General features: G+C 53.7%; 1 protein-coding gene across 12 annotated transcripts in view; it reads right to left on the bottom strand.

Moving 5' to 3' along the window:
* The window catches only part of LOC135203741 (ral GTPase-activating protein subunit alpha-1-like), a 217,753-nt gene that overhangs the window by 142,892 nt on the left and 61,178 nt on the right, over nt 1–13,683 (bottom strand). For all 12 annotated transcript variants that reach the window (XR_010312009.1, XR_010312010.1, XM_064233673.1 and 9 more), the window contains exons 5-7: nt 6,971–7,109; nt 6,639–6,768; nt 6,161–6,250 (exon numbers count right to left, since the gene is read on the bottom strand). Coding sequence is in view for 10 of the 12 variants with exons in the window: in XM_064233673.1 (XP_064089743.1) it covers nt 6,161–6,250; nt 6,639–6,768; nt 6,971–7,109 (359 nt within the window). In the remaining 2 variants the exon portion in view is untranslated. The remainder of the gene's footprint in view (nt 1–6,160; nt 6,251–6,638; nt 6,769–6,970; nt 7,110–13,683) is intronic.

Here is a 13,683-nt window from a genome sequence, read left to right as displayed (position 1 = left end):
GACTCCGGACTCCTGCCTCCTGACTCCGACTCCTGGCTCCTGCCTCCTGACTCCTGCTCCTGGGCTCCTGCTCTTGACTCCTGACCTCTGCCTCCTGGCTCTTGCTCTGCTCCTGCCTCCTGCCTGGATTGTCTACACTCCTGGCTCGGGCTCCTGCCTCCTGGTTGACCTCACTTCCGGCTCTTGGCTCCTGCCTCCTGGTTGGACTGGGTGACCTCACTCCTGGCCGGTGCCCATAGGACGTCTGATCGGTTCATCCAGGTTCGTACAGGAAACCTCACCTGCGAGTAGGAGTATCGATCTGGCGGCAGATACCTCCATACGTCTGGAGGATCTTTTGATAGGAAGGGAAGTGTCTTTCCTTCTAGGAGGTCTCCTTTGACAGAAACTCCTACAAAAGAAACGAAATCTGTTCTTGCATCGCCATCATGAATCTCTTCGTAGCCTCCTCTTTATCCTCTTCGGGAGGAGGGGAAGGAGGAGGGGAGGAGTCCATAGCCTCCACCTCCTGCCTCCTTCTCACTCTGGTTGAAAGAATGGCTCTTCTTGCCTTCTTCACTCCCGAGGGAGACTCCTCAGGGAAGTTTTCTGGGCTCGAATCAATAGTCGGAGCCTTCCAACTCCTCTTGAGAGGCCGAGATCGATCTGAATCTCTCCAATCACGTCTCGGAGATGAAGATCCCGACGACGAAAAACACTCACGCAGGACGCTTTTACAATAGCGATCCTTGGCAGTCTGGGGTGTCACAGAAACCGCCGAAGGGACACCTGATCGGTGGGATTCTCCACAACCTCCTTTCGGTTTTCGACATTCCTTCTCCTCTGGGCATGTGAGCTTGGAAGAGGTCTAGACCTAGGAGCGTTGCTGAGCCGACCAGATGCCCCCTCCACTACACTGGGACACTCATATCACTGTCCACTGAAAAATCACTAGCCCTTACCTTGTATGGAGCCATTTTGTTTTCCATCAACTTGAAGGCTGCTTTTAGATCCGCAAGTTCTTTTGCTGGATCTACAGGTCTGCAATAGGGAAGAAGGGGCTGCAATGGAAGGAGAAGTAGCAATACTTACCTTGGGGAAGATCCCAAGCTTGGAATTAGTTCAGATCTAGAACTACTTAAACTTCTATACGAAGCCTTCCTCACTCTTTCTCTCTCTAAACTGTTTTAAATTAATTTAGTTTAGATTCTTCCATTCGTTCTCACTCAAGTTCTCACATTCCTTACAGTATTAGTAAAAGAACATTCATACTCCCTGCAACCCTTGCATACCGTGTGAGGGTCTACCGAAGCTTTTCGGCAACCTCACCTTACAGCCTACATTCACACAACGTCTCACAACCATTCCAGAGTCAGACATTATTAAGAAAATTCCAAAATCAAGTCCACAAAACAGTCCACAAAAGCGTATGCCAATCCAACAATCCAGATACGTCACCAAAAGTCGGTCAAGAAGATCAATTGCCGGTGAAAAAAGAAAAACCAATCGAGAGGAACCAACAACAATGTTGATGGTCCGGGCGACAGAAGAATTCTGATTAGAAAACGGGAATGGTTCCTAGTCCTGCCACCCAGGGCAGGGCGGTAGATCACCTGACCTACCGGTAGCGTGTGCCGCGAAATTTGAAATTCTGTCGGAGACGACGGAGTCTATAGCTAAGTATATATCTGGCAGGGAAGTTGAATGTATAAAACCTGAAGTTTTCTGTTGTGCTGGGTGGCGAACAGATCCACTACTGGACGCCCCCATAGGTCGAAGAGCCTTTCCGCCATGTCTGGGTGAAGAGACCATTTGGTCCCAATCACCTGCTTCTGGTGGCTGAGCTTGTCTGCCACTAAGTTCCTCATGCCTGGAATGTATCTGGCTGACAACTCTACCGAGTGAGCTACGGCCCACTCATGCACCTGCATCGTCAACTGGTCCAATGGGAGGGACACTAGTCCCCCTTTTGTTCACGTATGCCACTACCGTGGTGTTATCGCTCATCAACACTACTGAGTGTCCCATCAGTCATTCCAGGAACTCTTGGAGTGCAAGAAACACAGCCTTGAGTTACGGGAAGTTGATGTGAAGGTGCCTGTCATGATGGTTCCACACTCCTGCAACCAGCAACTCTTCCAGGTGTGCGCCCCAACCCTCAGTCAATGCATCTGAGAACAGCAGCATCTCCCGAGGGGGAGTGCGCAGGGGCACTCCTATTAGGAGGTTCCTGTCGTCTAGCCACCAGGCTAGGTCCTCCCTTACTTCCTCTGTGAGAGGAACCAGGAAGGATTGTGGATCCCGTGCCTGTGACCAGCACGCCTTTAGTCTCCACTGAAGAGACCACAGGTGAGACGCCCGTGAGGGACTAACTTCTCTAGTGACGACAGGTGACCGATCACGACTTGCCACTGCTGAGCTGACTGTTCCTGTCATGACAGGAACTGTCTGGCTGCCTCCCTGAACCTGCTAATCCGCAAGTCTGCGGGGAAGACTCGTGCTGCTACCGTATCGATCAGCATGCCCAGGTACTTTATCCTCTGCTTGGGTTCGAGATCTGACTTCTCAACATTTACCACGATCCCCAGGTTGCAGCATAAGTTGAGGAGTCGATCTCTGTCCTGTAGCAACTGCAAGCGGCAGCTCGCCAGGACCAGCCAATCGTCAAAATACCTCATCAGACGTATCCCGACCGAATGGGCCCAAGCCGACATCAGAGTGAACACTCGCATGAACACCTGTGGGGCGGTTGAGAGACCGAAACAAAGTGCCCTGAATTGGTACACCGTCCCATCAAGGATAAAGCGGAGGTACTTCCTAGAGAACTGATGGATGGATATTTGAAAATATGCATCTTTCAGGTCCACTGAAAGCAGGAAATCATGCTCCCTGATGGCGAACAAATCGGTTTAAGGGAGAGAGATCTATCACCGGTCTCCAGCCCCCATAGACCTCTCCACCAGGAAAAGTCTGCTGTACAAACCTGGTGACTGATCTGGCACAATCTCCACAGCTCCTTTGCTCAGCATGGTCTTGGCTTCTTCTTTCAGAACCAGGGACATACGTCTGATGGTGGACCGGGTGTGAAGTGAGGGGTGGCCTCGACTTGAAGGGCAGTAGATATCCCTCCCGAAGGACATCCACTACCCAGGTCTCGGCTCCATAGCGCTGCCAAGTTACCCAATGGCTCGCCAGGCACCCACCAACTTCTGGCAGCAGGTGAGGGGCAACGCCATCCCTAGCGTTTCCCTCTCTTCCCCTTCTGCTTAGCCATTCTCCCACGAGAGAAGGAGGCTTGGGAGGAGGGCTGACGCTCACTCCTCGAAGCAAGAGGAAGGCTGGGTCTTTCCTCGCACTGACCTCGACAGTGCTAGCATCTTAGGAGTGGAGGAAGAGCTAGCCAAGCTCCGAGGCTTGGCCGCAGTTGCTCAAGACTGCCTGGTGTACTAGGCAGTCACTGTCTTCAGTTCTCCGCTTTTCCACTGCAGCATCCACCATCTCTCTGGGGAAGAGAGAGGAGGAACCCAGCAACGGTCCGTTTCATAGACCCAGTGTTACCTCTCGACCGGCCGCTCTGGTTACCCGAGCCAGGACTGAGTCCCATCGTCTCAGGACCAGGTTGGCCCACAGGTTGGCCATCTGATGGGTGAGGTAGATGCCCCTACCTCCAGACTGGCAGTCTCACGAACGCCGAGTCTTCCTAGGGAACTATAGCTCCAGAGGAGGCTGCGACTCTGAATACTGTGAGGGACCACAGATCCAGCCAGGAGACAGCCTGGAAAGCTGCCATGGCGGTCGCTTCCAGGGCCGATGTCTCTTGCTGTGAAAACCAGAGGTTCTCGGACAGCAGGTGATGAAGAGGCACTGCCGGAGTTAGCCTAGCTATTTCCGGATCAACCTGCGTGGTCGGCAACAGGTCTACTGAAGGCACGTAGAAACCCAGAACGACTCTAACCTCAATGGAGGGTCAGAGGGAGTAACCACCGATCCTTCCCCGAGGTCGTTGTGCTGACGAATCAGCGCAATGACCTCTGCAAAACACCTCTGTATCTCGGGGGTGATCGCGTCCTGATCCATCCAGGCCAATCACCTCTCGAGACACTCTTCCTTCAGGAGGAAGAACCTCGCCAGACCCCTCGTGGTCTCCTTCAACCACTTGGGCGTACGTCGGTCTCGTGCATCAGGAGAGCTGCTACCAGTCTTGCAAGCCGTCCGGTCCCAGTGGGAGCGATGGTCAGGTGACTGGTAGTGTCCACTGATGTGGTGAGAGCGAGCACCGTCCTCTCAACCAGGCCCAGCCTAGGCTGGACCTGGTCACCGGGGGGACCTCTTCCCAGCCTCGACACATGAACGGTCTGGTGGGACGGTCATGTCAACCCTGAGAACAGGGGGATTGCCAAAAGAGCGATCGCCAGTCTGGCGAGAGTCACCTGAGCAACTCTGGCCAGTCTTTCACTCCGTGCCTGGGTCTTGACGGTGAGCGTATTCAACAGTTTGGACCTTGGCTGCACGGTCACCCGTAAGTGACCGTACACTCGGTGACACCGTGAGACGGTTCCCGGTCCGGAGGCGGAACTACTGGAGCTGGGAGTAGAAGTACAGCATTAGCTGGTGCCACTATGGTCCCCTTCTTCTTCTTCCCTGAGGAAGGAGAGACGGGCCCCATTCCCAGAGGAACAGGAGGACCAGCAGAAGACCCACATGTTCCACAGGAGCGGGACAGACCCTTAGAAGTCTCTGTGCGAGACTTCTTGGGGGGCGAGGCCACCTTCTTCTTCCTCGGCTGGGGGGCCTTGGAAGTCAAAGAGGATGAGGCGGCAGAAGACGACAACGAAGAAGACGATGGAGAAGACAACGACATCTTCCTATTTTTTCTGGACTTCTACTTTGCCAGCTTCCTCATGACAACCAAAAGGTCCTCCATCCAGGATGGAACTGGGGCAGTTGCGGTAGCAACACGGCACAACTCCATCTGTCCGGAGGGACCTGCGAGAGCAGCAGCACTTCCACGGGCAGGTACGGAGACAGCAGGGACGGCAACAGCTACCGAAGGACGGTCTAGAGGGGAGCTCTTCGGGCACTCGAGGTCAGGGGGCGGGGCAAGGACAGCAAACCTAGGCAGCGGAGGAACCATCTCCTTCCGGGGCACGTACAGCAGCGGGGCTTGTACCGCGGCCGTAGTGATGTGCTGTGTATACACAAGGTGCGGAGGTGCGGCATACCCTGGTGTAGATACTGTGGTAGTAGCCTTGTCTCCACCCCGTGAGTGACAGGGGTCACAGCCAGGTGTTGAATCAGCCCTTGGATATTGGGAGTGCCCGGAAGACTCAGCGATCGCCACACCTGCTGAAGATCTCCACCCGCGGAGGCAGACAGACCTGGGGAAGCAACAGTCAGGTTAATAGGGGGGGGGTCCTGTTCGCTCAGAGGGGGAAAGATCCCACCCTGAACAGACAGAGGACCCCAGGTACAACTCCAGGTCGGGGTGTAGCATTCTACGCTCGACATATCAAGCGAAGAGGCGGAGCGGGGTACATCCCTCGAAGGGGAGAGAGCCATACGCGGAGATGGCTAGGTGGGAGAAAGGAAGACGACGTGTCTGTAACCAGAGGTGTCGAGGGAGAGCTTTACGTGGTTTCCTCCTCTTCTCATACAACTCCCACTGCTCCTCCGACCAGGAGACACAATTATCACAAGGTACGGCCCGAGAGCATTCACACCCTTGGCACCAAGTACACATCGGATGAGGGTCCACAGCATCACTGGACCGAAATGACCCACACTTGCGGCCTCCCGCTCCAGGGCACACTCTCCGGTTGGATGGGGGGGCAAGGGGGCTTCTCCACGTCGTGGGACTGCATGGTATCCAGAGATGCAATTCCACAAAAAAAATAACAAAAATAATGAACAGAGTACTTACAATTCCACTTACACAAGTATTCTCAAAGGTGTTCAGAGAGGCGAGCACACGCCTTCACCCAATGGCGGTCGAAAGCAAAGTGGTATGTTTACCTCCAATCGGGCGGGACTCCTGACCATCGGACAAGCAGTTACTGCCGAACTACCTTGTTAGTAAATCTTATGACCAGTCCAGCTGGCGCTGAATAGTAATTCCTTATGTAAAGGACCGAGGGTTTGTATTACATGTCAAAGCAAACTCCATTCATATATTTCAACCTACTTGACATAAAATGCAGAAGTGACCGAGTCTTGGTCACTTGTACTTCCCTCGGCCGCATCACCATGACCAGACCTGCGACCATCTTCCTCCCTGTAAACAGAACACGAATAAACTTAACTTGACAATCTAAAAGACAACTTCTATCACCTTAATTCCTAAATATCTAAGGCCATACCAAAACAGTAATAACGACTAAACAAAATTTTCTTATAGGCCATAAAAATTTGTTTAAAAGGCATGGAGCAATCAAGATTTGTCTTCTACCATAATTACCTTATATAATTTGACACCTACTATTGCCTTAGGTGATTACTTTAAATTGCATTTCGATCATTCACCAAGAATTCTTTTTAGGATACAGATAGAACCTCACAGATTTAGGGATACAGTAAGACATGACCACTTAACATTTAACACAGAAATTTCCATAGCAAATAATAACATGGTAGTATATTTTTTAAGCTGTCAATTTACTTACCCCACAGAAGACATCGACTGGCTAGTCCGCTGAGGTGTGGCAATGACAAATTTACGAACCCACTCTACGACTGCCACTTGGCAAGTGCCATAAAGACTTACACCCGGACTGCTACGAAGTTCTGGTAACTCTGCAATTGCCAAATTTTCATCTCTGATCTCTCCAGGAATATTAGTAAAAGTAATACTTTTAGACATTTTTCCCTTTAATACTTATCTACCTTGAGAATCCCTCAGTAATTTTGTTACACAAAAAACTAACCAAAAGGCCTTGATAAAGTTAAGTAATATTTCATTTTTAAAAGTCACTTTTAATACTTGACAACGACTTACCTAAATTTGGTTTATAAAGGGAATTTGAAGAGTTAAAATTGGGGAAAATGTGGGGCATGTACCATGCACGGAACATTGTAAACAGGTACGAGAAAGTCTTTGGGTGCTGTGAACGCTCTCGCCATTCAATCCTTCGTACCTACAAAATTAATATTAAAATTACTCTAAAACCTACAAGAAAATGGTCCTAACCTTTGCTACTCTATATTTAGAGAAAAAATAAATCACAATTTTTGGAAGTAAATTGTATTATTCTTAACTATACAAACCTGAGGTCCTTTACACAAGGAATTACTTTCGGCGTAGCTGGGATTACAGCCATTAAATTCTTGAGCAAGGTGGTTAGGCAGTAACTACTGTGTGGCAGGCGGGTAGGCTAGCCAGCCCGGATGTAAACACCCCACTTTGCCTTTCAGCCCAGGTTCAGATTGAGGGGTGGCATGAGGTGGGCATCTATGTAAAGGACCTCAGGTTTCTATAGTTAGGAAAAATCACAATTTGTCGTAAATTGTATTTTTCCTAACTATACAAACCTGAGGTCCTTTAACATATGGAATGTACTTCAGCGCAGCTGGAACCGGTCATAAGCTTTAGAACAAGGTGGTTCGGTAGTTAACTGCTTGTCCGATAGTTGGGAGTCCCGCCCAACTGAGAGGTAAACATCACTTTGCTTTAGGCCCAGGAACAGAGTGTGGGGTGGCATGAGGTGGGACTATGTGTAAAGGATCTCAGGTTTGTACAGTTAGGAAAAATACAATTTACGACAAATTGTGATTTGTTCCAACACGCAATACAAACCCTCAGTCCTTTAACACATGGAAGACTCATTTATTGGTGGGTGGAATCTGAGTGTTAAGAACAGAATGGCGTTCGTCCTACCTTGGTTCCCTCCTTGGTCGTAAGAGCAGAGGGAGGGATTCTAGCATCTGCCCAACTGATTGGGGTGTGTACCGCAGAATCAGTGGTCAGACCTCTGGCCCAAATTCATAAGAGGGAGGCAAGCGTGCCTCTTATGAATAGCAAGCAAGAACAAATTCCTACGCAAGAGCCAAATATAAGGTCTTGGGTTTGTCTCTTGTTGGCGTCCACTCACCCCCTTTTTAGGGGAGTGGTGGATAACCGCTCCTATCCCTAATGAAAGGGATAGGACAGAGCTCAATCCCGTAGCTTACCTGCATCGGCCTCCTGTCCAGCGTAGTGACAACCGCAACCCTCTGCCCAAAGGTAGAGGAGAGAAAAGAGAAGGAAAAGAAGCCAGTCACACTCTCATCTACTCGTCCATTCACGCAGTCTCACAAGGATGCGATGCTGTCTTGTCTGGCGAGGGAGCTAGGTAAGCTACACAACTTGTTGAGCAGCCACCACAGGTCCCAAGGAAAAAGTGTCAGAGGACCTGTGGGCGATATCTGGTTGGCCCAAACCCCTGCCTTCAGCACCTGTGCCACGGAGAAGTTCTTGCAGAATGCAAGGGTTGGACCAATACCTCTTACTTCGTGGGCTCTCAGACGAAGGGTACCGGTGTCGTTAACGAAGAGGCGTCAACACTCAGGCCTGAGGTGGCGCCTCACAGGACAAAGCAGCATCTCATCCGCATCATTGTTGGTGAAGTCCTTCAAGGAGGGGATCGTGAATGACTCAAACCGGTCGTCAGGGACCGAAGGGTTCTGAGTCTTCGCTACAAAGTCCGGGACAAAATCGAGCGTCACCGATCCCCATCCCCTTGTGTGCTTTACATCAAAAGAAAGACCATGCAGTTCCCCTACTTTCTTCGCCGATGCCAGGGCCAGCAGAAAGACTGTCTTGAGGGTCAGATCCCTGTCTGACAACTCTCGGAGTGGCTCGAAGGGATTTCGAGTCAAACTCCTAAGGACGAGAGTCACGTCCCACCCTGGGGGCCTGAGTTTCCTGGGTGGGCAAGACCTCTCGAAGCTCTTCGTCAGGGGGGGGAGATCTCCATAGAGATGGAAATGTCCACTCCACACAACTTAAGGACTAGGGCCAGGGCGGCTCTGTAGCCTTTAACTGCGGAGACGGAGAGGAACTTCTCTCGGCGAAGGAATACGAGGAAATCCGCTACCTGCTGAAGGCAGACCACTTCCCCTGGTACACCGCTGCAGAGGACTGTCTGAGGTACCCAGCCATCTCTGTTGCTGCTCGGCGAGAAAAGCCTCTCGCTCGCAAGAGATGGTGGATAACAGCCAGCCGTGAAGAGACAGGGACCGAACGCTTGGTGGTACCATTCCATGTGTGGTCGGCACAAGAGGTTGTGCCAGGGGGGAATCTCTCTCGGTGCCTCGGCAAGAAGAGCCAGCAGGTCCGGATACCAAACGGCTATTTTGGGTGCCACCAGAATCATCCGAAGATTCGCGGTGACCAGCACTCAGCTGATCACCTTGCGAATCAGACAGAAGAGGGGAAAGGCGTAGACAAAGAGGTTGTCCCACGGATGTTGAAGAGCATCCTCTGCAGTTGCCCATGGGTCCGGCACAACTGAGTAGAAAACCTCAAGTTTCCTGTTGTGCCGGGTGGCGAACAGATCCACAACTGGACGCCCCCACAGGTCCACAGGTCGAAGTGCCTTTCTGCCACGTCTGGGTGAAGGGACCATTTGGTCCCTATCACCTGATTCCGACGGCTGAGCTTGTCTGCCACTACGTTCCTCTTGCCTGGAATGCATCTGGCTGACAGCTCTACCAAGTGAGCTACGGCTCACTCATGCACCTGCATCGTCAACTGGTTCAATGGGAGGGATACTAGGCCCCTGTTTGTTGACGTATGCCACTAGCGTGGTGTTGTCGCTCATCAACACCACTGAGTGTCCAATCAGTCATTCCCAGAATCTTGGAGAGCGAGGAACGCTGCCTTGAGCTCCAGGACGTTGATGTGGAGGTGCTTGTCGTGATAATCCCACACAACTGCAGCCAGCAACTCCTCCAGATGTTTGCCCCATCCCTCAGTCAATGCATATGAGAACAGCAACATCTCCGGGGGGGAGTGCGGAGAAGCACTACTCTTACGAGGTTCCCGTCGTCCAGCCACCAGGCTAGGTCCTGCCTCACCTCCTACGTGAGAGGAACGGGGAAGTACAGCGGGTCTCTTGCCTGTGACCAACACTCCTTTAGCCTCCACTGAAGAGACCACAGGTGAAGACGCCCGTGAGGGACTAACTTCTCGAGAGACGACAGGTAACCGATCACGACTTGCCACTGCTAAGCTGGCTGTTCCTGTTGAGACATGATCCGTCCGGCTGCCTCCCTGAACCTGCTGATCCGCGAATCTGCGGGGAAGACTCGCCCTGCTACCGTCTCAATCAGCATGCCCAGGCACTTCATCCTCTGCTTGGGCTTGAGATCTGACTTCTCGAAATTCACCACGATCCCGAGATCTCGACAGAATTCGAGGAGTCGATCCCAATCGTTGAGATACCTCAACCGAAACTAAGTGCCCTGAATTGGTACACCGTTCCGTCAAGGATGAAGCGGAGGTACTTCCTGGAGGACTGGAGGATGGGTATCTGGAAATACGCATCCTTCAGGTCCACAGAAAGCATGAAGTTGTTCTCCCTGACGAAATCGAGCACGGAGCGTGCTGTTTCCATTGTGAACTGAGTCTGGCGAACGAACCGGTTCAGGAGAGAGAGATCTATCACCGGGAGCCAGGCCCCCTTAGACTTCACCAGGAAACGTCGGCTGTAGAAGCCCGGCGACTGATCCCGTACGATCTCCACAGCTCGTTTGCTAAGCATGGCATCTACCTCTTGCCAAAGCGCTACGTCCCTGGCAGAACCGGGGACGTACATCTGCAGATGAACCGGGTTGGATGTGAGGGGTGGCCGCAACTCGAAGGGTAGTAGATATCCTTCCCGAAGGACATTCACTATCCAGGTCTCAGCTCCGTAGCTCTGCCAAGTTGCCCAATGGCTCGCCAGGCAACCCCCCACTTCCAGCAGCATGTGAGGGGGAATTCCATCCCTAGCGTTTCCCCTTCTTCGACTTCTTCTTCCCAGATCCTCCTCGAGAGGAGGAGGACTGGGAGGAGGGCTGACGGTCACTCATTACAGCAGAAGTCGAAGGCTGGGTCTTTCCTCTCGGCCTTAATGAAGACGTTGTCTTGGTTGTAGAGGAAGCGCTAGCCGAGCTCCGAGGCTTGGCCGCAGTGGCTCGAGGCTGCCCAGTCGCCTTCAAGACTGCCTGGTGGACTAGGCGGTCACTGTCCTCAGTGCGCCGCTGTTCCACCGCAGCGTCCACCATCTCTCTATGGAAGAGAAAGGAACCCAGCACCGGTCTGTTCCTCAGACACAAAGCTGCCTCGCGCCCTGCCGACCTGGTAACTCGAGTGAGGACTGCATCCCAACGTCTCAGAACCAGGTTGGCCCACAGGTTGGCCGTCTGGTGGGCCAGGTAGAAGATAGCCCTACCTCCAGACTGACACAATCTCCCGAAAGCTGGGTCTCCTTCAGGAGTGATGTTTCCTGAGGAGGCCGTGACCCTGGACACCGTGAGGGACCACAGGTCCAGCCAGGCAGTCGCTTCCAAAGCCAGTGCCTCTTGCTGTGAGAACCAGAGGTTCTCAGCCAGCAGGTGTTGAAGAGACACACCCGGGGTTAGCCTAGCTAGCTCTGGGTTAACCTGTTTGGGCGGCAGCGGGTCCTCCGATGGAACTTAGAACCGCCTCTGTCGTGGTAGAGTGATCCCTCCTGTCCGGAGACAAGAGAGTTCACTTGGCCCAGCATACTGTTTGCCAAGGCTGATCGGGGCAGACCCACCATCGTCCTGGGTTCCTTCTTGGGCCCCCAGAACGCCTCCAGCCTAGATGTAGGCTAGGAGGGTGGGAGCACCGATCCTTCCCCGAGGTCATTGTGCTAACGAATCAGCGCGATGACCTCTGCAAACGTCCTCTGGATCTCGGGAGTGACCGCGTCCTGGGGAGATGGACCGTCAAGTCCATCCAGGGAGAACACTTCCCGAGATCCTCCTCCTTCCACAGGAGGAACCACGGCAGACCCCTCTTGGTCTAGTCCAACCACTTGGGCGTACGATCTGGTCAGTCGCAAGACCATGCCAGGTTCGTAGGCCCTCGTGGACGGACCATGAGAAGCGCACTCCTAGCAGTCGCTCCTAATCGCCTCGCTCCTCCCGGTGTAGCCCGAAGAAGTTGAAGGGATAGGAGAGGCAGACCTGACGTTCCCCCCCTGCCCGCCGGCAGGGCTGGTGCGCTGGGGGTGCTGCAGGCAATCGCCAACCCGTGGTGACGATCAAGCTGCAGGCCTAGTCGCGCGGTCTCCCTGGGGAGACCCGCTAGACCGAGAATGGTAGCGACGGTCCCAAGCGTCAGGAGAGCTACTACCAGTCAACCTATCCGTCCTGTCCCGGTGGGAGCGACGGTCAGGAGACCGGCAGAGTCCACTGTCGCGGTGGGAGCATGGCCCGTCCTCACTTTGCGTCATGGTACCTGGCCCAGCCGAGACTGTGCCTGGTGACCAGGGGGACCTCTTCCTCGCCTCAGCCCGTGTACGGTCTGGTGGGACCGTCATGTCAACTCTGGGGACGGGGGGATCGCCACGCGAGCGATAGCCAGTCTGACAGGAGTTGCCTGAGCGACTGCCACCAGTCTTTCACTCCGTGCCTGAGTCCTGGCGGCTAGCAGGCTCAGCTGCCTGGACCTTGGCTGCACGGTGACCCACTCGGTACCGCTCGCAAACAAGTGGCCGAGAAGGTTCCCGATGCTGAGGCACAGCCTCTGGCGCCAGGAGAAGAGGTACCAGTGGTAGCCGATACTCCTCCGGTCCCGCCTTCTTCTTACTTGCAGAAGGAGAGACGGGCCCCGTTCCCGAAGGAACAGGAGGACCAGCGGAAGCCCCAATTGTCCCACCGGAGTGGGACAGACCCTTAGAGGTCTCTGGGCGAGACTTCTTAGGGGGAGAGGAGGCAACCTTCTTCTTCGGCTGTGGGGCCTTGGAAGTCGGAGGGGAAGAGGCGGCTGCAGATGACGATGAAGAAGACGACGACAAAGACGACGACGACAAAGACGACGACACCTTCCTCTTCTTCTTCGTCAGCTTCCTCAGGAACCACTGTCAGGTCCTCCATCCAGGACGGAGCTGTGGCAGTTGCTGAAGCAACAGGGCCCAGCTGCACCTGTCCGGAGGGACCTGTGGTGGGAGCAGCAACACCACGGGCCAGAGCAACAACGGCAGGAACTGGTACGGGGGCAGCAACAACAGGAACTGGCAGCAGCACAGGAACTGGCGGCAGGTCGAGCGGGGAACTCTTGGGACACCGAAAGTCAGGGGCTGGGGCGAGGGTAGCAAAACCAGGTGGTGGGGTCATCTCCTTCCTCAGCAAGCACGGCAGCGGGGCCTGGACCGAAGCTGTAGGGGTAACCATTGCCACATGCTGGGTGTAAACCAGGTGAGGAGGAGCTGCATACCCAGGCGTCGACACCATTGTCGTCATCGACACCTCTGGTCCGTCCATCACCGGCCTGGGTCCCTGAGCCACCAGGTGGTACAGCAGGCCCTGAAGACTCGGTGTGCCCGGAAGTCCAAGCGAGAACCAGACCCGCTCGCCCAGGGGGAGAAAGTTCCTACCCCAAGCGAACATAAGACCCCGAGTACAGTTGAACGTCGGGGTGCACACTCCCTCCTCTACACTCGACTGATCGAGTGAAGAGGCGGACTGCGACATGTCCCCCGAAGGGGAAGGAGCCATACG

This window comes from Macrobrachium nipponense, chromosome 36 (assembly GCF_015104395.2).
Source record: "Macrobrachium nipponense isolate FS-2020 chromosome 36, ASM1510439v2, whole genome shotgun sequence".
NCBI lineage: Eukaryota > Metazoa > Arthropoda > Malacostraca > Decapoda > Palaemonidae > Macrobrachium > Macrobrachium nipponense.
Note: the sequence above shows the minus strand (reverse complement) of the source record. Positions and strands in the feature narration are given on the sequence as shown.